This window comes from Cyrtonyx montezumae, unplaced genomic scaffold, assembly GCF_038088225.1.
Source record: "Cyrtonyx montezumae isolate F1298 unplaced genomic scaffold, pur_monq_1.0 scaffold_11, whole genome shotgun sequence".
In the NCBI taxonomy this organism is placed as follows: Eukaryota; Metazoa; Chordata; class Aves; order Galliformes; family Odontophoridae; genus Cyrtonyx; species Cyrtonyx montezumae.
In genome coordinates this window covers 11,531,005-11,554,861 of record NW_027071837.1, presented here as the reverse complement: position 1 = coordinate 11,554,861, position 23,857 = coordinate 11,531,005, and the positions used below count along the sequence as shown (strand labels likewise).

Below are 23,857 nucleotides of genomic sequence, written 5' to 3'. Positions count from 1 at the left end.
AAGGGATGCTTTAGTGACAAAGGTCTAATATTTGTGGGATCCTTCGTTTAAGTCTGCACTTCCCAGTAGATTTTTCCATGATGTGCAACCAGTCGTGTCAGCTCAGCCCCTTGGAAGTCCATGCTGCTGCTCCATTCACCTTTGGATTGCCTAAGGCTTCCTGCATACAATGCAAAATGCCTGCCTTTGCCTAGCAGGAGTGAATTGCTTGGGAAGAGGAAGCCTCCAGCACCTCTTAGCTTGGTGCATTCTCCTGACAAGGAAAGGAAGAAGAGGGAGAGGAAGAAAGAAAAAAAAAAGATAGAGAAGTGACACCTAGGTCTGGGGAAAAATTTCAGAAGCCATTCATGTGATGTGGCCATATCCGCAGCAGTACCATCTCTCCTTGTGTTTCCATTAACAGCATGTTAACTGGGTGCTCCACCACAGATACACCAAAATACCATCGTATCTGAGGAGGATTTCTTCTTTGTTTCATATTTAGTGAGCACTTCTTACCTCCAGCTTTGGTACAGGCTCCCAGCAAGTTGACTACATTCAGATGATGCCCTATGTGGATGAGGATCTTCAATTCAGACATTAAAGCCTTGCATTCATTAGTAGTTGCACATTCTGCTTAAGATAAACAGGAAAAAATCATCTTTACACAACAGGATATTTTTAACAGGACACAGCAAGATCCTGTTTATACTTGGAAACAAAAGCTACCCAGGTTACTTGCAGTATCTTTGCCTTTCAGACTCCCAAATAGATAATAATTCAGCTGTTTCATTGTTTTCTTGTGACCTTTATGAAGTGGAGTAACACTTTATCTTTTGAGTGACCCTTCCGTTCTCTAGAATGGGTTACAGAGGTTACTGTCCTGTAGGAGAACCTACCTAAATCAGATCCCAGAGAGCATTTGGAAGGACTGAATTTTGCAAGCTTAGTAAAGAAACAATCATTCTAAGCAACAATAACAGAATAACATGCTTCTCTTTGGTAGCAGTGAAGCACAGATTAGCAGTACTTCTTTACAATACCTCTGAATATATTTCTCTGCAGCACTGAATGAATATCATTCAAATGCAGGTGCTGGAGAACCCCCCATGTCTGCAAGGTGAGTCCCAGAAGGTACTGAAGAACGTACAGCATTACTAAATCTCAGTCCTGTGAGGTCTCATTGACCCAAGAAATACATATTCAAGCAAAGCTGAGGGAACTCTATATATGAACATGACCTCCACACTTCACGAGCACTGGTTAGCCACTATACTGTGCTTTCATTCTCCTTTGCTAAGTTAAGAAAGACACTCTCAATCCTGAGTGCTCTTCAGATTCTGACCTGTTTCCTCTGCCTTCTTTCCAAAACTGTCATGGTCAAAATGTATTGTAAAGAAAAGGGGCTGCATCCTGTTTTCTCTGTTTTTGCCTTAGCAAAATCATGTATAGTTTAAAAATGAAATAATTGTTACATAACATGATCACTTGGTGTAACAAATGTAAACAAATTTCTTTATCTGTTGGTAGAATTCCCATAAACAAATTTTCACCAAACTGTGTGTCATAAAGAAGCCCAAGGTTTCTTCAGTCACTGGTGTCACTGATGGATGTGTGTGTGGGTGGCACCTCTCCTGATTTACACCAGCATGAGCCAGAACACACTCCTGGTAAAAGCTAAATGAAGAAGCTTCTGGAATGCTTCAGATAATCTAGCACATCAATGTGTAGCCTTCAAGCTGGAACAGACACTAGTCAGCTTCAAGGACATAACAGATACACTACAATCACAGTAATGCAACTTCTTCAGAGACTTTCTTTTCCCCCTGAACGGATTGATTTACACTGAAGAATCTGTTTTATTCAGGAACACGATGAATTATGGCCATGTTAGTTTGAGAATGCCAGGTTAGAACTGGCTGACCCCACTAGGGGAGAAAAAGGTAGAATTAGATAGAGAAACTGTCAGTTTTTGCTGAATATGTGTGGGGAGGGTGGAGCTGACATGAGGATCAGCTGGGAAGCACAGCATGGAAGTGAATGAAAGCCCAGAGCTACCTAGGGCAGTAAGTTTTGGATAGACTGTGACTACATCAGTGGTTTCTAGGATACATCAGAGATGGATCTGAATATGGGTGTGGAACAGAGGAAATGAGAATGAAAGAAGATGATCTGAAGATCTAGTAAGTACTGCAGAGAAGGAAGACTAGGTTTGGAAGATGTCCAGAGAAGTGATAAACTAATGAATTTGGCACTTGAGAAATATGGGAAGTAGCAGAGCACCAGAAGCAGCTAGCAACAGAAGCCAAATGCTGTGATGGAAGAGAATTTCCCAGTTCATGGCATTGCAGGAGTTAATACAGTCATGCAGCAGCAATGCTGAGCCATGTGAGCTGTGCAAAGCTATCCAATGAGCATCGACTGCACCTTTGAAAAAGTCCTGTGTTAACAGCTAAAAATGCTGAAGCTCAAGAAGCCAATGTGCTGGCTGATGCATTTATTCATAAGCTGCCTGCAGAGGCTTTATATGTAAATGTAATATGAACGAATAGTCTCCAAGTTCATCCACTCCTCATTGCTGAATCGTAAAAGCTTTCCTTAATTTCTGTAATAGCAAGCAAGTTGTCTCTAATTTACTCTTGGTGCTGCTTCTTCTCAGCCCCTTGGACTGTTGTTTAAAATTGAAAGGGCTGTGATCGAAGGCTTAGATCCAATTCCAGACTATCTAGTGTAATTACATTCTGTAATCTGTTTCCCTTCTAACCTCACAGACCTGTAAGCTGCCATTTTCCTCCTCTAGGGATACCAGACTCAATCAGCAGCACAGCATGGAGCCTGCGTGTCATTTCCTACATGGTAACATTCACTCTGTAAGGACTAATTGCTCCCATATGGCAAACCCACTCCCTTCTGAACACAATGAACTTGAGACTTGTTTGGAGCTGAGAACTGGAAACCTCTTTGCCCACGTGTTCCCTGAGGAGTCTCCTGAGTATCTGAGAGGGAAATGTACCTTTAAGCATTTTTACGGCAACTGTTTTGCAGGTTGAAGATTTATCAATGCCAAAAGCAGATGCTTCCACCACCTTCCCAAAAGCACCGTGACCCAGTGTTTTACCTAGAGAAGCAAGAGTCAAGAATGAGCCAAAGGGGGCTTACAACAGTCTGCATCGGGTAAGAGGGAAACATGCATTCTCAGCTGTGCAAGAAACACAAGAGTCCAGCACCCAGGCACATCGTAGACTGACAGTCGACAGAAGCCTGTATCACATCTTTGCAGTATATGGATATAAACAGTATGATTTATATCCATATGATTTTAATGCAATACAGAATGTGATAGAACAGAGTAGAATAAATACATCTGGATTCAGCTGAAGGCAAAGCTGAATACATATACATATGGCTTAAGGGTAAAAACATTATGTATAGTTATCCTCAAGCCCTGGAAAATCAGGTTAAATGTGGAACTGTGGAACCCTGATCTCTCATGAGTCGCAGTCATGGAGACAGCCAGCTAAGGCACTCAGACAGTCAGAATCATTTGACCCTTTAGTTACTGACATTATTTGAAGTAAAAAATACATCAAATGGGATTTCAGGTGATGATCTTTCATAGTTTTGCTTTCATATGAACTTTTAGGGCCATACCACCTAGTGTGGCTCTGACCCGTAATGCAGTGGGGTCACAGTGGGCACTATGGTATGGCTCTTTGCTTCTGCCAGTTTGAGCCTATGTCCCACCACCTCTTTTTTTTTTTGGTCTGTCTTCCCCTCTCTTCTCTGTTCTCCATCTTAATCACCCTGAGTACACACACATGCACATATATTCCCTGCACTCACACAGATGTTGCTGTTTCTCTAAGCAAACACAACTGATTTTTACCTTTCTTTGCTCTATCATCCACTGAGTTGAGTTCAGTTAAATTTGGTTCATTTTCTTGATAGTTCTTTACAGCTCAAAGCCAAGTTTAAACGGTTGATAAATTATTTGACGAATAGATTTCTTCAAAAGAAAAATTCACTGTAAGACTGTAACCTTCCAGATTCACCTCTCTTTCCCTACTCCTCTGTAGGAAGAAAGCCATGCTTTTGACAGGTACAGTAGCTGCAGGTACCTTCTTTTCCCTGGTAAAAGTTTGTTTTCACTTCTACGAGGAACAGTAAGAGGTGGTAACTGTTTCAAGTGACATCATCTTGGCTTTTCTTACCAAACAACTTGTCTCACCTTGATTAAGGCTGACAATGAATTCTGTGACTCAGTGCCTATTCTCATCAAAGGATGGGAGGATGCCAGCCCTAAATGGCAGACTGATTCTTGGATTGTCCAACAGATCCACTGAAACTGAGGAGCATTAGAAACTGTCGTTCTTTACAATAATAATCACTCAACCACTCACCCAACCGCAGTCTGTCTCTTGGGAACTCCCATTTACTGCTGTCATAGGGAAGACGGTCGCACTGCTCATCAAGAGGCATTTCCTCTGGATCCATTATAATTGACAGGTATCCTGTTTTAATATCTGTGGCATCAGGCTAAAAAATGGAAAAATTATACACAGTGTTTACTTTGCAATTCTAATGGGAGAGAACTGTCATTTGTAAGATGAAAAGGAAGCTGGGGAGTTCCCTGTATTGCAGTCTTTGTTCTGGAATTTATTCCGAACCACAAATGCATCCCTTCAGTTTCTTGCCTCTCCTTTCTTCTTATCTGGGAAATAAATGTTTATGCATGTCTGTCACTCATCGGTGTTGGGCAGAATCTTGAATTAATGTTGATAAACACTCTGAGGACACAAAATCTATCACTGTCTTCTGACTATCTATTAAAGGAAATCAGTGCTTCTTTCAGTGACCTCCACGAGCTGCAGTTGCTGGTGACCAGCAGAGCATGTTTTGCTCCATTCTCAGTTTAGCAACGTTTTGTTTTGCTGACTTGATTCTCCACAGCTATCTGTTTTGTAGCTATTGCTTTAGTCAGAAGTTTAATTGAATATTTGATTAAATTAATTATTTTTAAATTTGAAGTTCTTTTAATTTGAGATCTGGTGAACATAGTTACTCTTAACACTGCTCAGTGAGAAACCGTGTTTGGTAGAACCTGTGAGCAGATTCACATGGGTGTAAAACATAATGGCAAATTTACTGTTCTCTACAGTGTTTGGGACAGGGAGTAAAACCATGAATTTCATCACTGTATTTGTTGTAAGAGAGGAAATTTTATTCAAGTGTCAGGTATCGGCACTAGGACTCTGTTTGGGTGAGCTTCAGAGCAGAGGTTTGAGGTTGCCATTCTGTTTATGATTTGTTTTAGGGGAAACAGACTAAAAATCTTTGAAACTTTACTGAAACTTGAGTTTTCTAAGTCACAAGGGGAGGTAAAAGACTACCAAAGCATGGAGATAAAATAAGCTTTGTGGTTTGGGCTCATTTCTGGAGAAGACATGCTAGAATTTTCCTTTGAACAATGCTCCCTTCAATATCTATGTTTCAGAAAAATCTTATTGGACAATGTTGAAATCAAGCCCTCATTTTAAGGGATTTAATGTTTTGTTTTCAAATCTTGCAAGGCAATTTGGCACATAAGAAAGGAGTCACCTGATTTTATGACACTGTGGAAGTGGGTAGAAATCTCACAAGTACAAGTGATCTTCTGGGAAGGCAGGGGACTGTCATCAGAAATCTTGGACTTAAATGTTATGGGAACATTTGTCACAATTCTTCTACTGTCTGTCCCAAACAGTCACACTGACTTCACTTCATCCCTGAACACTGACGTTATGCATAAAAGGGGTCCAATGTCAGAGCCTTTGTGCAGTATGGAAGCTCTCTTACTTTTCTCAGTTTCCGAATGAAGAGGGTCAGGAGGAGCCAGAAGAGGGTAGCTGCTAGACCGGTGCAGACCAAAATGATAACTTCGATGTTGGATTTCTCCTCAGAACCTGGAGGTTAAATGTACAACCAGATTTTAAATGTAGCCAAAACCCACGACTGATCAATAGTTCTACTCGGACCAGCACAATGTGTGTGTTTCACCTTAGCTTAAACCTTACCTTGTATTTTAATGAAGGCTGATGTGCTGTCTTGGCCCATGTCATTGGTTGCTTTGCATTCATAGAGCCCTTCATCATCCTTCTTCACTCTCTCAATGACCAGGGTATTATTTTCCATGGAAATTCCTGCAATGAGGCATCTAGGTGAATTTTATTACAATTCTCTACCTTCTTCCAAATGCTTTTAGAAGGCAGAGCACTGGAGATGAGCTCCCATTCATGCCCGTGCTGATGTTAGGAGCCATTTTAAGGCCATGTTCCTCATTGTGGTTTGGCAACAACCTGACACCAGTTTCAATTGCTTAGGTATTACTTATCCTACAGTAAATGCAGCTGTTAATTTATTACAAGTAGGCTGAGCCTGACAAAACTTCTATGGGAGTTAGTGAAGTGGTGAAAAGGTATGTTTCCTGAGGGTGACATACACTGAAAGAAAAAGGAACTCAAAGAAACTACTGGAGAAAGTCAGCATCTCGGGGGCTGTGGGAAGTGGTGGGAGTTGTACTGTGTGAACGTGGTCATCGGGCGGTATGCTTCCCTGCAAAACTCCTGGCTTCACAGAAGGCCAGGAGCTGTGGTGGGCTGCCAAGAGAGACATGACCTAGGGATGACTTCTGTGAGGCTTCTCCTCATTCTGTGGAGATTTTGTGGCACAAGACTGAAATCTTATCTGTTCCACTAGGGATGTGTTTGGGGCAGAAACAGGGAAGCATGTTGAGCTCTGAATGTAGAAGGGAAGGATGTTCTGCACTGCAGGGTGTTCTGCCCATGAATCCTGTCATTGTTAACAAGAGTACCACACAGTTTGCCATGTGCCCTGCTGAAATATTTACCCTGAGGTGTTTTTTCCAAATATTTTATTTATGTTTCCATTGGTTGGATGTTACATGCTTGTCCTTCCAGAATTATTTATAAAATTTCAGTAGCTATAAAGAGTTTCTGCTCAGAACACTCTGATCTGAATTATGTATGATCCTAGATTTTCTACCTAGTCCAAGAGGCAAAATTAAAGTTGCAGGACTAGCTACTGACACGTGTTCCTTCATGACTTGGAGGACATCTCAGGACAGAGATGAGGAGTTCCAGGTGCAGGTGAAGGGGCCCTGCCCTGTGCTCACCACAGCGGCTGCACCATTCTCCTTTCTGTGTTGTGGGAGATAAAGAACAGATGTGTGGTACCGTGGCACTCCTTGGCCTGGCCATGGGGAATAATTGCTACAGTTCATGGCAGTGCACTGTGACCAGCACCAGGGATGTGTGGCAGTTGAGGCCTGTGTTCTCAGAGCATGCCAGCAAGCAGCGAGTTACAGTCTCGTGCCCAAACTGTTGCCTAGAACAAGCAGACTGAGCAGCAGCACACTGTACTCCTCAGTCTCACTGATGCTATGCCAGTGTCTGCAGATTGGCTGGCAGACTGCAGGCACTGCTGCATGCGGGAGGAAAGCTGCATGAGCAGGCAGCGAGTTGCAGCCAGTGGGCAGCTCAGACCTTGAAGTCCAAAAGAGAGGCAGCTGCGGGCGTCCAACATACTTGGATTTGTACTCATGTTTTCTTGGGCCGTGTCTGCCATTCCTGCTCAGCCACACTGGCAGTAGCCATGGGGCTGCAGGACCCTGCAGGTCCCCCGTGGCAGTCCCACAGTCCCATTCATCACCACGAGTTAGAGCAGTGCTGTAGCAAGCGTGCTCACCTGATGCTGCTGAGATGAGGTAGCCATCCTTGCTCCACGTCACCTGTGGCTCTGGTGTTCCACTGACTCTGCACTCCAGAATGATCTTGCCACTGATGTTAACCTCCAGATCTGTCAGATTCTGTAGCACATACGGGGCTGCCTTAGCTGCAGTCACAAAGGAAAACAATACACAGTAAGATTCTAGGAGGCATCTCCCACACCTTGTCCCTCTGGTCCAGCTGCAGAGATTGGGTAGCAAAATTCCCCAAAAAGATCATGGGAGGAGCTCATCTGGCTTATTTTCAAGCTGCTTAACTGTAGATTCAGCTCAACCTGGAGCCTCCTCAAGTTTCTCATCCTCTGAAGGAAGCGGAGAACAGAGAGTGGGCAGAACAAGGGCATAGTGGATGCAAAACAAGAAGGGAGGAAGCAAAGAGGGATCCAATCTGAGGATTTTGTCTCCATCATGAGAGGGGTTATCTGCTTACTGCAAAGCATGTTAACCACCACTTTACAGAATAGAATACATTATGTTCACTTATAAAATATACGGGAAAGCAATTGAATAAAATCCCTACATAAAAAATACATTTTTTTGTCAGTAAGGAGTAGCTGATGGGCGTTGCTACATTAAAAAGAAGCTACTTGAGAGCTGGTAGCTGGTTTGTGTAGGGGAAGGAGGGCTGGTCTGCGGAGGTGTTTGTGTGTACATTCCTGAGAAAAACTGCATCTCTGCCATGTGCCAGACAAATAGCAGACCCCAGTAGTTCTCACAAGGCTGTGATTAAGACTGCAGTTCTCCCATGGCTGTATTCCCACTTTAACTGTGTTTTTCTCGTAGCCATTGTGCGTAGGTGTCTGTGTAGGTGGAAATTTCACTAAATGAATAAAATATCTGCCAGAGGAGAGTGCAGTGCATTGCCTGAATGCAGAGGGATCCTGGTGCCCCATGGCAGGTGATGCTGGCAGGTGGATAAGGCAGATGCCAGCGTGCTGCCATACGGTGTGGGATCCTTTCTCTGCTTTGTGTTGAGGGACGGGGCAGTGCTCACACCTTGTTGTGGGCAGGAGTGCAGCCAGTGCTGCGCAGCCTGATTCGTGCCTAGCAACAAGTGCTCATGGCCACAGAGCTGTCCCTTTGGTGTCTCATCACTCATTAATGTGAGTGGAGAAGCCAGTTTAGAAATCACTGTGTAACTCAGTTCTGAAGCACTCTGTTTGCTATGTCCGTGCTTGCTGCTGTTTATTTCAGTTCTGCTCTACTTCAGTGCTTTGGCTTTTCTTCACCTGTCTTCACTAGAAGCATGAGGCTTTTTCTCAGCAGCACTTGTTCTGCCAAGAAGGTTTTGAGTTGATCCCTCTCATTTTCTTTATTATGAAACTGATGAAACTTCGCTAATTTTAGTGAGTCTCTGTGTGGTGCTGGAGGAAGCATCTGGTCCTTTACAGCCAGAGCAATGAAACATGGCTCTGCGATCTGCAGTACTATTATTTCCAAGGAAATAAAAGAGCTGGGGATCTGCGTGGATGTAAGAAAACACCATTATAATGAAGTGCATCCTGTGAACCCAGAACAAGTGGTACACATCCCTAGTTTGTACACCTGACCAGACATGTCTGGGGTTACACCAGGTGTCTGTACCATCCTGGCAGCCCTCCCAAAGCCCCCCAGAGCTGGGGTGGTGGTTCCAACAGATAGAGCTGTGCTGCTGCTAAAGTGGTGGGAGTATCTTTATTTCTTAGCCAGGACTAAACCTATACCCAGCAGGGAGTCAGGGAAATAAATGCTGCTGAAATCACATTTCTGAGTAAGGGGAGCATTTTATACAAAACCAGTAATGGCTAGATGAATCATATGCCAAAACAGAGAAGAGACCTCTCAGGCCACATATATCATATCATAGAAGTCAAATCTCACCCAGTAATGTGAAAAACCACTAAGTGTGTATTAGGGCTGTCCCTAGGAAACGCCGTCCACCCTGTGCTTTGAGGGACACTGGAGGGAGCCCAGTTTTTCTGCTCCCCCAGCAGCAGAACAATGCAACCCACCTCTGACAAGGAGCCGTGTGCGCTGCTCCAGCGTGCCGCTGCCGTTGTGCTGGTGCTGGGCACGGCACTTGTAGAGACCACCGTGCTCTTCTGTGACGTTTGCAATGATCAGGGTCAGGGAAATGGAGTAGGCGTCAGCGCTCCGGGTTAGAGAACCACCATGAGCCGCCCCCAGGGAGGGGTAGGACCAGGCCAGGTTGCTGTAGATGTACCTGGACGCCCGGCAGGTCAGCTGGGCAGTGCTCCCCGCAATGGCTGTGACTTGTGGGGCCGTCTGCAGCCCTGATGGCACATCTGCAGGAAAAGAAAACGTCTGCCATCAAGTCGCAATTGAGAATGACTTTGGGTGCCCGTTTGCTACTTGATGGTAGGATTTCAGTGAGCAGCCTCAACGGAACGAGCCACTTTAATGAGATCTGCATTTGCTTGTGCAAAGAGGCATTACATTTTCAAGTAATTAATTGAAAGTTTATATATAGAAGTAGTTAACGAACTAAGAGAGTTTAATCAAGAGACTCTGCTATCCATGTAGATAAATGTGTTCATGACATCCTCTCTTTCTATCTACTATCAGTGCTTGAAAGTGTAATTGCATTAAAGAAACCTCTTCTCATTTCTCACAAGTAACACTCTCTTTCTTCACCACTGAACAATCTTCCCAATTCTCTCTTCTTTCACATGGATGTTTACTTGATCTGTGGATGGAGAAACTGGTCTAATGATGTATAAGTCCTTGAGGCTTTAACAGTTAGCACAGCAATACTTTGATGCAGATTCCAACCTATCCACAAATGAATAAGCAGTTTCTTGCTATATTTTTAGTAACTTTTCATTTCAGAAAAAAATCAGTTTTCCTGAATTGCCTAACTGAATCCATTTGAAGACAAGAAAAAATGTTGCTGAGTAGAATGCCAGAAACTGGCCTACAGACAATTCCTATTGCTGCATTAGCTGCCAGGGAGGACCTGCAGTCAAGTTGTGCCTGCAATATATTCTTTGCTCATTTTATTCTGTATGTTTAATGATCTATGCACCCAAAATACCTGAATGAAAGTGCATTGGTCACCACGGTGGCCTGGGATTGTTCTGTCTGTTAGGTCAGGATTTAGAAGCAGCTGAAATGCAGAATTTGGGAAGAATCCCCTAAGAATGGCACCTGGCATAATACTGGGGTAGGACACCTTGGGAGCACTAGTTGTGGTTTACCTTCTGAACACTTGCTTGCAATAAATCTGTTAGACTATTGCTTTACCACTGAGCTGTTAACAAGATGCTTTCTCCAGTGGATGGTACTTGGAGGGGGACAGCAGTAAAAGAGGAGCAAGGATGCGTCACATTCACAGTCTGACAAATTCCACATAGGAGCTGGTATTTGGCCAGGGGCTCACACTGCAAACCCGTGCTAAAAGCTCTGCTGAAGCTGTAGCTAAGCATAAATAGCAGGGCTGTTGAAATAACCAATCTGCCTTATAATACACCATATATTCTATAAAATACAGAGCCCTGAAGGAGCTTTCAGATATGATTAAAAATCCCTCTTCTTCACAAGTCATCTGGAATATAACCAATAAGTTTCATGATTTTTAATGACTGACACCAGGAATATTTTACAACAATTCCAAAACAGAGAAGAGACTCCTCAGGCCACAGCCATGGAAATAATTTTCCCTTTCTTTATTGAAATTTCAGCTCACTTTATGCAGTGTTTTGTAAGGCTCAATTGCTCTCTTTCGTAGTGCTAGTTGCACACTCAAGCTGACTTGTGTAACACATCCCTCCTCACATCTGATATCCTGTGGTCCCTATGTATCAACATGATGCTTATCAACAAGGGAGAAAGTCAGAGGTGAACAGAAATTCTCAAAACATTAAGAATTAAGGTCCAGTGAAAACGGTGGGATGTGACATAAATGGCATTCCTCTGGCATCCATCAAACCAAAAGAGGGAAAAAATGCTCTCTTTACCTGACTTCTTCTTGTCTTCTTTTCTCTTTTATTATCTCCTGTGAGATTTGTAGAACTGAACCAGATGGGTTTTTGGTTAGACTTGGTTCTTAGGTAAGCTCAATAGTCTGGGATCCTCTCTACCCTGAATTATCTCTACAGCTGGATCTCAGTTAAAGCATGAGTGGATTCTAGGTAAAGTGGCAAACTTGGAGCTTGGACTCTTCCTACCCAGAGTAAAACACTGCAAAGCCCTGCAATCCTGCAAGGAAGACGAAACCCTGCCCCAAAGTGGTTTGTATGGCAGCCCTTTCTGCCCTTGCCTCTGCTCCTCAGGCAGGATTTTCTTCAGGAGCACTAGTTCTTACAACTGGTAGCTCCATTTGTTTTGCAGGGTGTTACCAAGAGTAGCTGTGGGAAGAGTCCATCAGGAGTACTGCATTTCTTGTGCAGGCTTTCTTGTTAGCCTTTCAAGAAGCTCTTTCAACTCCAAGAGAAAATTCTGATTTTCATTACATAGGCAGGAGAAACAAAATAAAAAAAGGTCTCTCTTGCTATCCTGTCTCTGTTCTCCTCTTACCTGGCTTGTCTGGGAGTGGCTGCAGTGCTGGGAGCATGCTGTAAGGCACTTCCCCTCTTGGATGGCTTTGCTTACATAATCTCGAACCAGAGCAGTGGTTGACTTCCTCTCTCTGAGCAGATACAGTGTTTTGTAAGGCTCCCAGTCAGCAGCTAAAAGAATGCACCGTGGGGCCACTTCTCTTTTATCAGCGGTCACCACACATTTATCTTTCATATTGTGTTACAGTGTAGTAGCTGTGAATTTCACTCTCAACTGTGTGGGATTCCATGACAAAACAGAGAAATGAGCCATTGGGAAAAGGTAAGAAGTCAGCACAAATCAAAAGAAAGTCTGGCTCCATTTCTATTTACAAGGAATTAATTGGTTTTAATTTCCTGCGCTTTGCACAATAATCAGTGTAATTCAAAACTCCTGCTCCTTCCCAAATTCCATCCCTGTGCCTGTCAGAGCAGAAGGGGCTCTGCCAGGTTCATTCATGCAGGGAGAGTAGAAATAGAAAGGGAGAGCCCTGCCGTGTGAAGCAGCACAGAACTTCTAAATCCTGTAAGCATGTCAGGAGTAAACAGAGCGAGAGTGGCAGCAGCAGGAAGGCCCAGTTCATCCACTGATCCGATGTCTGATAGCAGATTTTTATCTCCTGTCTGACATACACTATTTTATTTCTGGTAGGAATCTTTCATTCTATTTTTCTGAGTTGTTTCTGTAATCAGATATAGGTTGAAAGAGAACTTTTGTTATTATTTGTTATTTATTTATATTCTAAGAACATTTGGAGGTTTAGTATGGGTGGGATCCCATTTTGTTGTATTTAGCACAGTCACTCAAGAGATAGAGTCTGATTTACCGTGGTGCTACAGTAATACATAGCTGCTCTTTCCAGACAGTTGGATGTGTGCTCACTGGGTGATGTTTTCACATCTCCTTGGCCCCCTGTATGGTTGGTTTCAGCACAATCTCCAAACCTTGATGACCACTGAAACAAATTTTACTGGCAAAGAAATGGGTTTAAAAATAGATTCCAGTGCTATTTCTGGTGTCTGTGGGTTTTTTTTGAGGGGTCTTTGCAGTGGAAGAACAAAATGTCTGTTGAAGTTATTCCATTAGGATGAATACATTTTTGAATGTCAAGGTGCAAGGACCAGGCTGAAGACATTTTCCCATCAGGCAGGTGCAGCCTGGGCAATATCTGATTGAGTTTCACTGTAACTCTGAGCTGTGTCCTGACAAAACGTTTCAACCCTGACCAACAGAACAAGTTTTTTGAGGAAAGAAGAGAGTTCAGCTGCTGTACTATTTTCAGATTTCCTCGCAGGGAGAAGTTAATTAATCCGACTTCAACTGAAAAGTTTGAAAGCAACTCAGGATCCATCAGATTGCTCTTCAGTAGGAGATAAAATTGTGAATTTAAAAGCAACAAACTGCTGAAATAATTGTGGAGCCCCATAGTTTGCAGCTGCTTTGCAGAGAACAAGGCACAGTGGCTGACTGTGAGTTGCTGGGAACCTTTGCTGGATGTTGCCCTGAAGGCTCACACACCACCTATGTGCTCTCAGAGTCTGCTTCAGCCTTCGTCTCAGCTTTTAGGTTCAGTCTGCATCAAATAAATCAGCCTAGCAGTTGTAAAATGTTTTTCTTCTCACTTTCTTTTCATAGTGATGATCCTGAACTGTCAGTTTTGTATCAGGAAAAGTGAAAGTTTGAATTCTGAGGCAGGATCCATGATAACAGCATATTACAGGTTATTCTGCTGTCTCTGCCAAACATACACCCCTTCTGTCACAGCACAGCTTTTTCTACCCTGGCAGTGCTCACACACACAGCTTGCTTGCTGCCTTCTGCTTCTGAACTTGCCCCACTTGTTAGCTCCAAACTTCTCCCCTCCAACAGCAGACCACGTGGTGAGAGCAGTCCAGCAGCAGGTCAGTGTGAGGCTGCTGTACCACTGCAGCATGACCAACTTAAGGGTCAGGATGGCCAAATTTAGAAAGGTAGTGTTTCTTTCTGATCCATAAACAGCACTATTTTTAAACACACCATTTATCCAAGTCAGTCATGCTCAGCTAGCATCTGCCTCTTCCCCACCATGGCACACACGCGATCTTTTCTTCATGGGCAAGAATGTCTCCCCAAGCCCTGTGCAACCCACTGTCTGTTTTGGTGAAAATGAAATGCTTCCACCAGAACCAGTGTCAGCAATTTTGTCTAGGGATTCATTTCCTTCATGATTAAAAACGCATGATTAAAACTTCCATGTCTCAAGATGCTGCTAGATTGATTGTAGGTTAAAAAATCTGAAATATTACCTCATTGTGCAGGAAAAAACAAACATGTGCCAATTCAGTATTTTCTGTAAAAGAATCTTTTCTAAAAGGCACAAAATGAAAATAAAATATAGTTGCATAAGGTGCAGGTACTGTCTCAGCCCTTTGAGTGTGACCTTATGCACATTGCCCCTTTAGTTCCTGCAGCACTGGCTTTAGTCCCCAGATATTATGAAGCACAGTGAAGGGTATGGGAACATTCTGCTTTGAGTGACCCATCCACATGTGAGAGCTCACAGACTTCAGAGCAGAAACAAACCCACAGGAAAACTCACTCTTGGAAGGGGTGATGTGTAAAATTAATAGCTGCTCTTTAGCCCAGCTTGGTCAGGCATCTTGTGGATCTCTTCTGTTTGTGCTTTATTTCTCACCAGAGAACTTTGAAGGGTTTTTTTTTCCTAGATAAAGAAAGGGTAAAGGCTTTGGAAAACATCTGAGTCTTAAAACTCCCTTCTGACTTCATATGGCATTGAGGTGGCACACATAAGCTGTAACTAGAGGTGAAAGCCCTACCCCGTTATTATTATTGTACGTCCATGCAATAAAAAATGGTGACAAGGCTTAGTGAGCACTTTGCTGACTAGTCTGATTTGCAATGTACTGAACTACTTTAGAGCAATGGAGTCAACAGAGGACACACAAGAGGCAGATGAGTGCAAAGCATTGCCACGAGTGAGCTTAGCCTTCAGTTGGCTTCACTGGGAAGAAAACACGAGGAAAAGACATTTACCTTCCAGGGCACTTCTGCACTCTTTGCTCTAAACATTGTTATTTTGATGCAAATTTTGCCAGCCAGCATCTACTCATCTAGCAAGTGAGCACAGAAATGATTCAGTGTAGACTGGTAAGCACTTGAACAGGGCTGTTCCCAGACTCGTTGCCTTTTTTAAACTCCCATTTCTCCTGAAAGCATGATGCAGGTCCTGATCTCATTACTAAAGAATTTCTGTGTTAAAAGGTTAAGCACATATTTGTTTGGATTTGTGTTCTTAGGAGAAATAGCGTGTCCACCTCCTCCCTCCTTAAAGGGCTCTGGAAAGTCTAATTGCTCGGGCAGGGATCTGATGTCACCACAGCCCCCAGTCATACTGGCCCTGAATTAGCTCTGAGTATTGGCCTTGCCCACCTTTGCTATGTTCACTGAGTTAACTGGAGGCCAGCTGTTTTCCTGAATCAGGGAGAGACCTCAGCCCTTTGGAAGACTGCTAAAGACTTCGCTTTTGCTAGAGGTTTCATAAGGACAGTGCTTTTGGAATGCTTTGAAGATACAGCATCTAAGGATTTCCAGAAGTGTCAACCAGGACTCCCCAGCCGTATGCAACTTTAAGGAGAATCATTGGATGAGCATCTATGTTTTGTGTAGTGCCACTTGTGATGTTTACCTGAGACATAGAACTCGATGCTCCTCTCTTCTTCACCAATCTTATTTGAGGCCACGCAGTAATAGATTCCTGATGTGCTGCTGTTTTCCATTGTGAGTGTGCTCACAATCTGCCCAGCAAAAAGAGAAAAGGTAAAGGCTTAGCAGAGAGGTTTGAGAGCAGTGGACAAGGACGTGATTTATGGTAGAAAAACAGTTACAGGAGCTTCCAGTAATGTGTGAAGCTCATAGCAGACAAGTGCTTGCAGTAGTGCTTTTGGTATCCCATCTAGCAGCACCTCATCCCAGTTAATTTTCTTCCCTCTAATTCCTTCTCCTTCTCCAATGTGAAACTCAACGAAGGTCTGAGCGTGACAGCATCAGCAAAGAGACAAAGGGAAGGACCTGGAAAATTCATCCAAGGCACTGTAAATGAAGCACACATCCAACTGTTTCCTTTTCTGCCTTTCACTTATGGTTTCCATGGGTCACAGGGCACTATATGGGAAGCAGGTTGTTTGTATGGATGTGATGTAAAGAACGTTACAGAGATTTGCTTCGTTTTGATACAATCCCAGAGAAAGGAGTGATGCAGCCCCTTTGGGACCCAGCTTACTCTTATAATGTCCTTGGAAACACCTTGGTTCCATAGCCCTTACTCTGGGTTTCTTGGGTCTTGTGCAGTGCAGAAAGAAACCCTGGGGAAGGTGCTTGTGGTAAGACACTGGCAAATGAATAAAGGAGGTTCATGAGGGAGAAGGGGGGAGCACTTTTCTTGAGCTTCAACACACAGAAAAAGGATGCAGTTCAGTTTTTCCCAGGGGCTGAATTAATATACCTCTTTAAAAACTTGTGCATCCTAAGCCCCTGCTTCTGTACAGGGCCTTGCTGGTGAGGAGCTGGCCAAATAGCACTCCCTGTCATGATGCAACATCGCAAGCTCATTGAAGTCTGTTCACAGGTTGTGGCTTCAGTTATTTCTGGTACTTCCTCTGGACTGCTAGCAAGAAAGTAGGATCTAGCCCACCAGGGCAGAGATGATTTTGCAAGATTACTTTGCTTTCCCTGCAGCCATTCACTTGAGGAACCCTGAGCCTTCACATTTGGAACAAATATCACTTTATTTGTTGTCCTCTCTTAACGACTTTGAGGATCAAAACTTATAACACCCTCTGGCCATTTGTCCTTATCTCCAGAGAGTCCTTTGAAGTGCACAAAAGCATCTCTGGACTTTTTAATATCCTAAACTAAATGCATACAAGACATTCCTTTACTCCTTATAAAGCTGTATCATGAATGTGTCTATAGCTGTGTGGGATGTATTATCGGAATTATTTAAGATTTTCTGAGCTTTGGCACTTTAAATCCTGCAGGGAAATGAGTTTTAAAGGTTTTGATCCTCTGTGCATTTTCAATTCTAAAGGGGAACATTTTCCTTTTCACCTCACCAGAGTAACTGGTAAGTGGAAGAGGAAAACTATCTACTTTTCATGGTTACCAAAGACAGAAATTAAGCAAACATGGGCACAAACCAAACATAGGGGTGAAAACAGAAGACCAGTAAACCCAGCTCCCTCTGGTGTCTGCCAAAGAAAGAGCTGTGCAGTTCTGATCTATTTATGACGTGAAAATTGCTCTGACTTGATGTTAAATCTCCCAGGGAAGCAGCTTGTTCCTCCTTTTTCTATTCCTGCAGCAGTGGGCCCAATGCCACAGGTTATTAACAAGCACATGTTCGGAGCACTACTGCTGACTTTAAGCACTAGACAGACACTGCCTTTTGAATTACTGCTGAATCAGGACAAAGATCTTTCACTGATTACTGGACCTTAGAATTTAATATTTGGGAATAGAAAAAGTCAATACAAATGCATGTGTTGAAACGGATTCACCAAGGACAGAAGGGATAAATTTGGACAGATATTGAGCAGCTATTAGTCTTGCAAAGTGACAGCTCTAGATGGGAAGCCCATTCAAATCATAAAGAGGAATGTAATTATCTATTCTGGAGTGTGGCCAAAGTTTCAGGGGTGATATTGTGACTGTTCTAAAAATGGATGCAATGCTTCAAACTGCAATTGTTGGCCCAGAGGTAAATGCACACATTGAAGCACATACAGATGCCAGCATCTCTATGTAACTCAAGAAACATCTGACTGATAGTAGAAAAAGGAAGAAGTGGAAAACAGCTATACCAAGAACTCATCCAAGCTAATCTCATATCTGTCTAGATGTGAAGGTGAAAAAGATGTTAAACTGATGGATGGAAACAAGCCTGGTCTGGGGGGCAATTTATTTTGAAAAATCCACTGTGGAAAAGAGAAAGCCATTTTCTTGTTTGTGCTCAAAATCGTGATTATAAACTTGGATAGCAGTTTGATACACAGTTGAGCACAAGCGAGAGCTCGGTGTTCTCTATTAGAACTAGCATCTCCCAGAATCCTCCAAAATGTGGCTTTCAAACTGGCAGCATCCACCAGAGAGCTGTGTGTGGTTTCAGAGTGGGAAATGAATGATTTGGAGTAATTTTCCTGTAATAAGGTGACTCCTTTGAAATCATTACACGTCACCTTTTCACTCTGGCTATCTGCTCCTGAGTAAATCCCAGAGACTGGGAGTCCAATTATCTTTGCAGCATCTTGACTTAAGTCCTCAGCCGCCAAATTGGCCTAATCCTGGTTTATTCTTCAACAGTCTGAGGCTTTGGAACACACACATATAATACCAAGGGCATCCAAATCCTTCTTTGGTTCATAAAGCCACGCGGTTCTGGCTTCTGCAAAAATGAACCCGAAATAAACGTTTAGAAGCCAGCAGCAATACCTGCTTTTTGTAGTATCGGGCAAATCAGTCAAGGATATTCCATTGACAAGAAGACCCTATTAACCCAAATGTTAAGAAACCCACAAACTGATATTCACAGGGCAGGTGTGTTGGCTGTTTGTGATCACCTGCTACTGTAAACAATCCAAGTTAAACAAATATCACCTCCATGACATTTGTCTCTGTTTGGTCACAGTGTCAAGTAGGGTAATAAAGGCTCTTCCAAATGCCACAACTGCACTTTCAATAAATCCATTACAATAAATGCATGCTAAACCTGGTTGAATGAGAGAACACGATGAACTCGAGCAACTGAGCATAGGAATCTTCTCCCATTACTAATGAGGAAAACCGTTAAGAGGATGTTCTCTCTCAGGGGAGCAACATAGCCCTAGCATTTGGGGACCTTCAGTATGCAGTGGAAAAATTCTGAGGGGATAATCTGCTTTATGTACTTAGTCCATGCACCTGCAAACATTTTCCACTCCTGGATTCAGAGCCAAGATAGAAAAGATAAGAATGCTGGCATTTGCTGCAGCAGTCACAGAAAGAACTTTGTGGGATGGGGCCTCTGGTGATCTCCCATCCTCAATTGAAGCAGGGCTGGCCTCAAACCTTTCTCATCCATTCCTCTCAGAAAACTTGGCTCCCAGATAGCACAGTGCTTTGTGCTAATCTGAATCAATGAAACTGATGAGAAATCTGCAATTACATCAAAACATTGTTATCTCTGCAGTGAAATGACTATGCATGAGCTCCTGACAGCCTCAAGGTTAGCACTTTGTAGTTTACCTTCCACACAATATCCTGATCAGGAGTAGTTCAGACTAACTGTCACATTAACCCTTGCCATTGTGCTCCAGCCATGAGTGGCACACCAACTGTGACTGTTCAGGCATTTGCTTCTGTGTGGGCTGCGCTGGAACCAGCGGGATTAATAGCAAAGTATTGGCATGTAGTGTCTAGACATTTTCCTGGTGGGAGCTGACCTGAGACCCAGTGAACTCACTGCATGCCAAACACTAAAGGTCCCTCAGACAATATCCAGTTTTGATTGCCTGTGTTGAATTTGGATGGAAAGGGCTCCATTTCCTATTACTTAACCTAAAGGCCACCCAATACTGTGAGCCCAAGGAAGGGCTTATTAGCTAATAAATAATTACTATAAAAGAATAAACCAAATTCAAAACTCAGTAAGAGAAGAAATGAAATGACTGATCTCTGAAGAACAACTACGGCAAGTAAATAGACATTGCTGCTGGGAAAGCCCATAATGGAATAGCTCAATAAAGTCCATATGTCTTTCACTGTAATGTTCCCAAACTGGTAAAAACATGCCATTTTAGAAGCAGCCAAATTACATTCCACAGCCCTATACCATGAGTGTTTTAAGACATCCTGTAGTAAGGACAGAGCAGCGAGACCTTTTTTTAAGCTGGAGCCAGCACAAATTAATATATCTTGAGATTCCTTGCTTTCTCATTCCTTTGTCTAATCTCCCCCTCCAACGGCTTTAGTTAACAATTCTCTCTTTCACTTCGTTAGCTGTATGTGGGCGAGGATGAGGAGCAGAAAAAGCGGGTGGAAAACTTCTCAGCTGTCTAACTCTGGCAGAGCTGGGTGGAGGTGGCTGGAGGGAGATGAAATTAATAGGGAACTTCACCAGAGATTCTGCAAAGAAAATATTCAGCTAGCTCCCATTCCATCTACTTGAATGGCACAGAATAATGCTTATTTTTATAGCCTGACAATTCCGAGCCATGCTCTTAGTTCATCCATTCTAAACACGCTAAAGGATGGACTGAGCGCAAGTGAGAAGATCAGGCTGTTAGCTGACTGGGAGCTTGGAGGGTTTGCTCTCATCTCTGGCAGGGGGAGGTTCTCTCCCTGCAGGAGAGGGCTCTTATGGGAGGAAAGGAAGCCTTCCCCAGGACAGTGCAGCTCATGTGCTACTGCTGAGTTGCTCTCTTGTATTGTGGATGCTATGTTCAGAGACCCAACGTGTGACAGGTCTCCTGCCAGAGATGACAAGGCAGGGCTTTCTGGCTCTCCCCTGGAACATTCACGTACCCAGGTGGCACTCAGCAGCCCTTCTGACTTGTTCACGTTTTTCACCAAACCCTTTCCATTACTTTAATGCCATTCTCCCGGAGGTTCAAGCCTGGATTTTTTGGATCAACTTTCTTGAGTGGTTATGAATTTCAGCAGCAAAATGATTTGTGAGTTTTATTGCAAAAACATCCACGTGGCCAGGCTACTCTCTCATATATACATGAGAGAGAGGAATGGAGAGAAGCCCCCAAGGAGGACTGAATTATGCATAGATCTTGCTCTTCTTTTCTACTTTTCCCCCAAGCTCAGACCAGTATGTTCAGTGCTTACTAGCAGGAAGGAAAATAAAATAGCAAGCTAGTGCTTTGCAACTTGAAAGGGAAACTCAGGCAATTCATGCAATCATAAAAAACAGTCTTCAGAGGTAGCTACATTGTAGTTTAAATCACGGACTGAAACCTTCAGTATTGACTTAAAACCACCAGGAATAGTAAGCTGGTGTGATATAATTGCCTCCACCAGTACTTAACCAAAATTTCTACAAACTCCTTCTTAATGGTAGTGGTAACCATGTGCTTTTCTTAAGGATTGAAACTCAGCCTTTAGGATGACAGGAGGGGGTGAAATTCACTTTTCTGTCTTGGAATAATGGAATAATCATGATGACAAAGATGATGAGATCTCAATTTTCTATGCCACTTGCATAAAACAGATGTCTGAAGATCTTGATGTGGGCCAGAATTGCTGGTCCACTGGAAGAATCCTCACTGCCTCTGCAAGTTTGTTTTTAAGCAAGATTCTGGATTTGGGAATTTCTGGGGGTTCCTTCCCATATTCCTGGCAGCTCTAAAAAGTTAATGCATTTTTTCAAATGCCAATGAACAAACAAACATGTATTGCTACAGTTCTTTGAGAGTGAACAGTAGGACACAGAGCAACAGATAATAGCATGAGGCTACGTAAATTCCACCTTCTGCTCCGAGGGCTGTCACAGGACACCTCAAATCACACAGGAAAAATAACTAATCTGGGCTAATCCCAGCGTCACAGCACAGTCAATAAAAGCCATGCTCTGTCAGACTCCGACGTCTTTATTATTTCATGTGGCTAGTCAATGCAGATGAATTACTTGTGAGGACATGGTGGGAATGGATTGGGTTGTTTCCTGTCTATTTCATTTCTGGTGGGAATAATGACTGATAAAAAACAAGAAGTCTGAAGGCTATAGGATTTCATCACTTTCTTTTTTGAATTATAGGCTATTATCTGGAGGCTCCACCTAACACAGATAGCCTTGGACTTCAGAAAGGGGGAAGGAGAGGAATCGTCTGCTAATGCAAGCAGGGAGGCAGAGTGCTGAAATTTGAGATTCATAAAGTCTAGTTTTATTACTTTGAATAAATCTTAATCAGGACATAAAAATTATTAGGAAACGCCTCAGAATGTGTTTTCAACCAGTGGATCAGCAGGAGATAAAAATAATGAATATATTAGAAGCTGTAAAATTATGTAACTTGTAAAGTTTTTAGGAAACTTTAATAATGAAATATGTAAAAGCTTAAGTTGAAGGGTGTGGGCTGAGCTTTTGAGGATGTCTAACAAATGAATACTTCAGTCTGCTTGGAGCCTAAGGAAGGGGCAGGGATGGCTGAGCAGTGCCGTGAGCAGCAGCCTCAGCTGTGTGTGGCACCCAGATGATAGGGCAGAGCTCAGACGTCCCTGATCAGGCACCAACATGGAGCAGAGATCTGTTTTGGAGTGCCCCACTGGATCCAGGAGCTCTGTAGTACCACTAAAGCACGTCATTCTTTGATTTTGTGTTGTTGGGGTATCTCACTTATCCCAGCATGTGGGTCAGTTCAGCAGCCAGCAGACAGCTTTTGAGTCACAGTAGTGGTGAAACATTAAACGTTTATATGGGAACTAACATAAATTAAAGACTGATCGTCAGATGTAAAGTGAGTTCTTGGACACCAGATCATGAATTTTGACAGGCTGTATATATGGACAGAAAGGGTAGCCACAAAAGCCACAAAACTCTCTCCATGCCTTGCTGCAAACAGAGGAAAGTGTGGAGGTACATGTTGTTGACTTATAATTTTTGCAATGAGAGCTCTGTAGATAGTTGCTTTTGCCTAAGATCTAAAATTCTTGCATTAAAGTGTGCATTAAAGACAGAGCTTATTGGATATCATGCCATCTAAATAAATCCCATTTCTATATATTTTCCAGCAACAGGAAAACTCAGGAGTGAACTGCAAACACTGATCTTCTTAATCCCAGCCCAACTTGTATGTTTCAGAGCTCTGTTTTAGATTAGGTTTAGAACTGGAAAGTCTCCATGAGAAAGACCAGATGACTGAGGCACTGATTCTGCCAGATGCTGATTTAGTCTGGACCCAATCCAGAAAAGCACTTTAGCATTGCACATAACTTTAAGCGTGCAAGTAGACCAAGAATTATCATATGCTTATAGGTATACCAGGATCCAAACTGCAGCATTCAGCACCTTGCAGGTTTGGGCACTAATTGATCTGAGTCATCCACGTCAAAACATGTGCAGCTGCAAAACTGCTCTTACAGCCACAGACTTGTGCAACAAGGATAAAACAACTGAGCCAGAGCACAGCATCCTCTCCAAGTGTAGCCAGCTGTCTGTGAATCTAGAGCAGAACAGCTTTGGCAGTTGCTCAAGGATTAGCATGGACATGTGTAATCGGAATCACTTGGTAGCATCGCAGGTACCTGGGAGGCATTTAGCAGATAATTCATTGCTGAGATCTTTGCAGCTCATGCAAGAAGCATGCTCCAATACCATCTGCTTGAAGGGGAAGTGGGCAGGGGTGAGCAGAAGGAAGATGTTCTTGCCCTCCTAAGCTCACCAGCATGGCTGGGGACACCGGTGGGTGAGGAAGTGCCCGTGCCTCATGCTGAGGCAGGCAGGTGCTTCAGGCATCCAGATGCTCACCATCAGGGCAGCTAACACTGACCGTGGCTGGCCTCTTGAATCATGCAGCTGTT

At 43.2% G+C, this 23,857-nt stretch overlaps 1 protein-coding gene across 3 annotated transcripts in view; it reads right to left on the bottom strand.

Annotated features, from left to right (window-relative positions):
- The window catches only part of LOC136044318 (vascular endothelial growth factor receptor kdr-like), a 115,104-nt gene that overhangs the window by 23,503 nt on the left and 67,744 nt on the right, over positions 1-23,857 (bottom strand). For 2 of the 3 annotated variants that reach the window (XM_065729569.1, XM_065729571.1), the window contains exons 12-19: positions 15,984-16,092; positions 9,754-10,047; positions 7,723-7,869; positions 6,033-6,158; positions 5,815-5,921; positions 4,380-4,515; positions 2,993-3,097; positions 499-615 (exon numbers count right to left, since the gene is read on the bottom strand). In XM_065729569.1, the coding sequence (XP_065585641.1) occupies positions 499-615; positions 2,993-3,097; positions 4,380-4,515; positions 5,815-5,921; positions 6,033-6,158; positions 7,723-7,869; positions 9,754-10,047; positions 15,984-16,092 (1,141 nt within the window). The remainder of the gene's footprint in view (positions 1-498; positions 616-2,992; positions 3,098-4,379; positions 4,516-5,814; positions 5,922-6,032; positions 6,159-7,722; positions 7,870-9,753; positions 10,048-15,983; positions 16,093-23,857) is intronic. The other variant, XM_065729570.1, reaches the window with a different exon arrangement.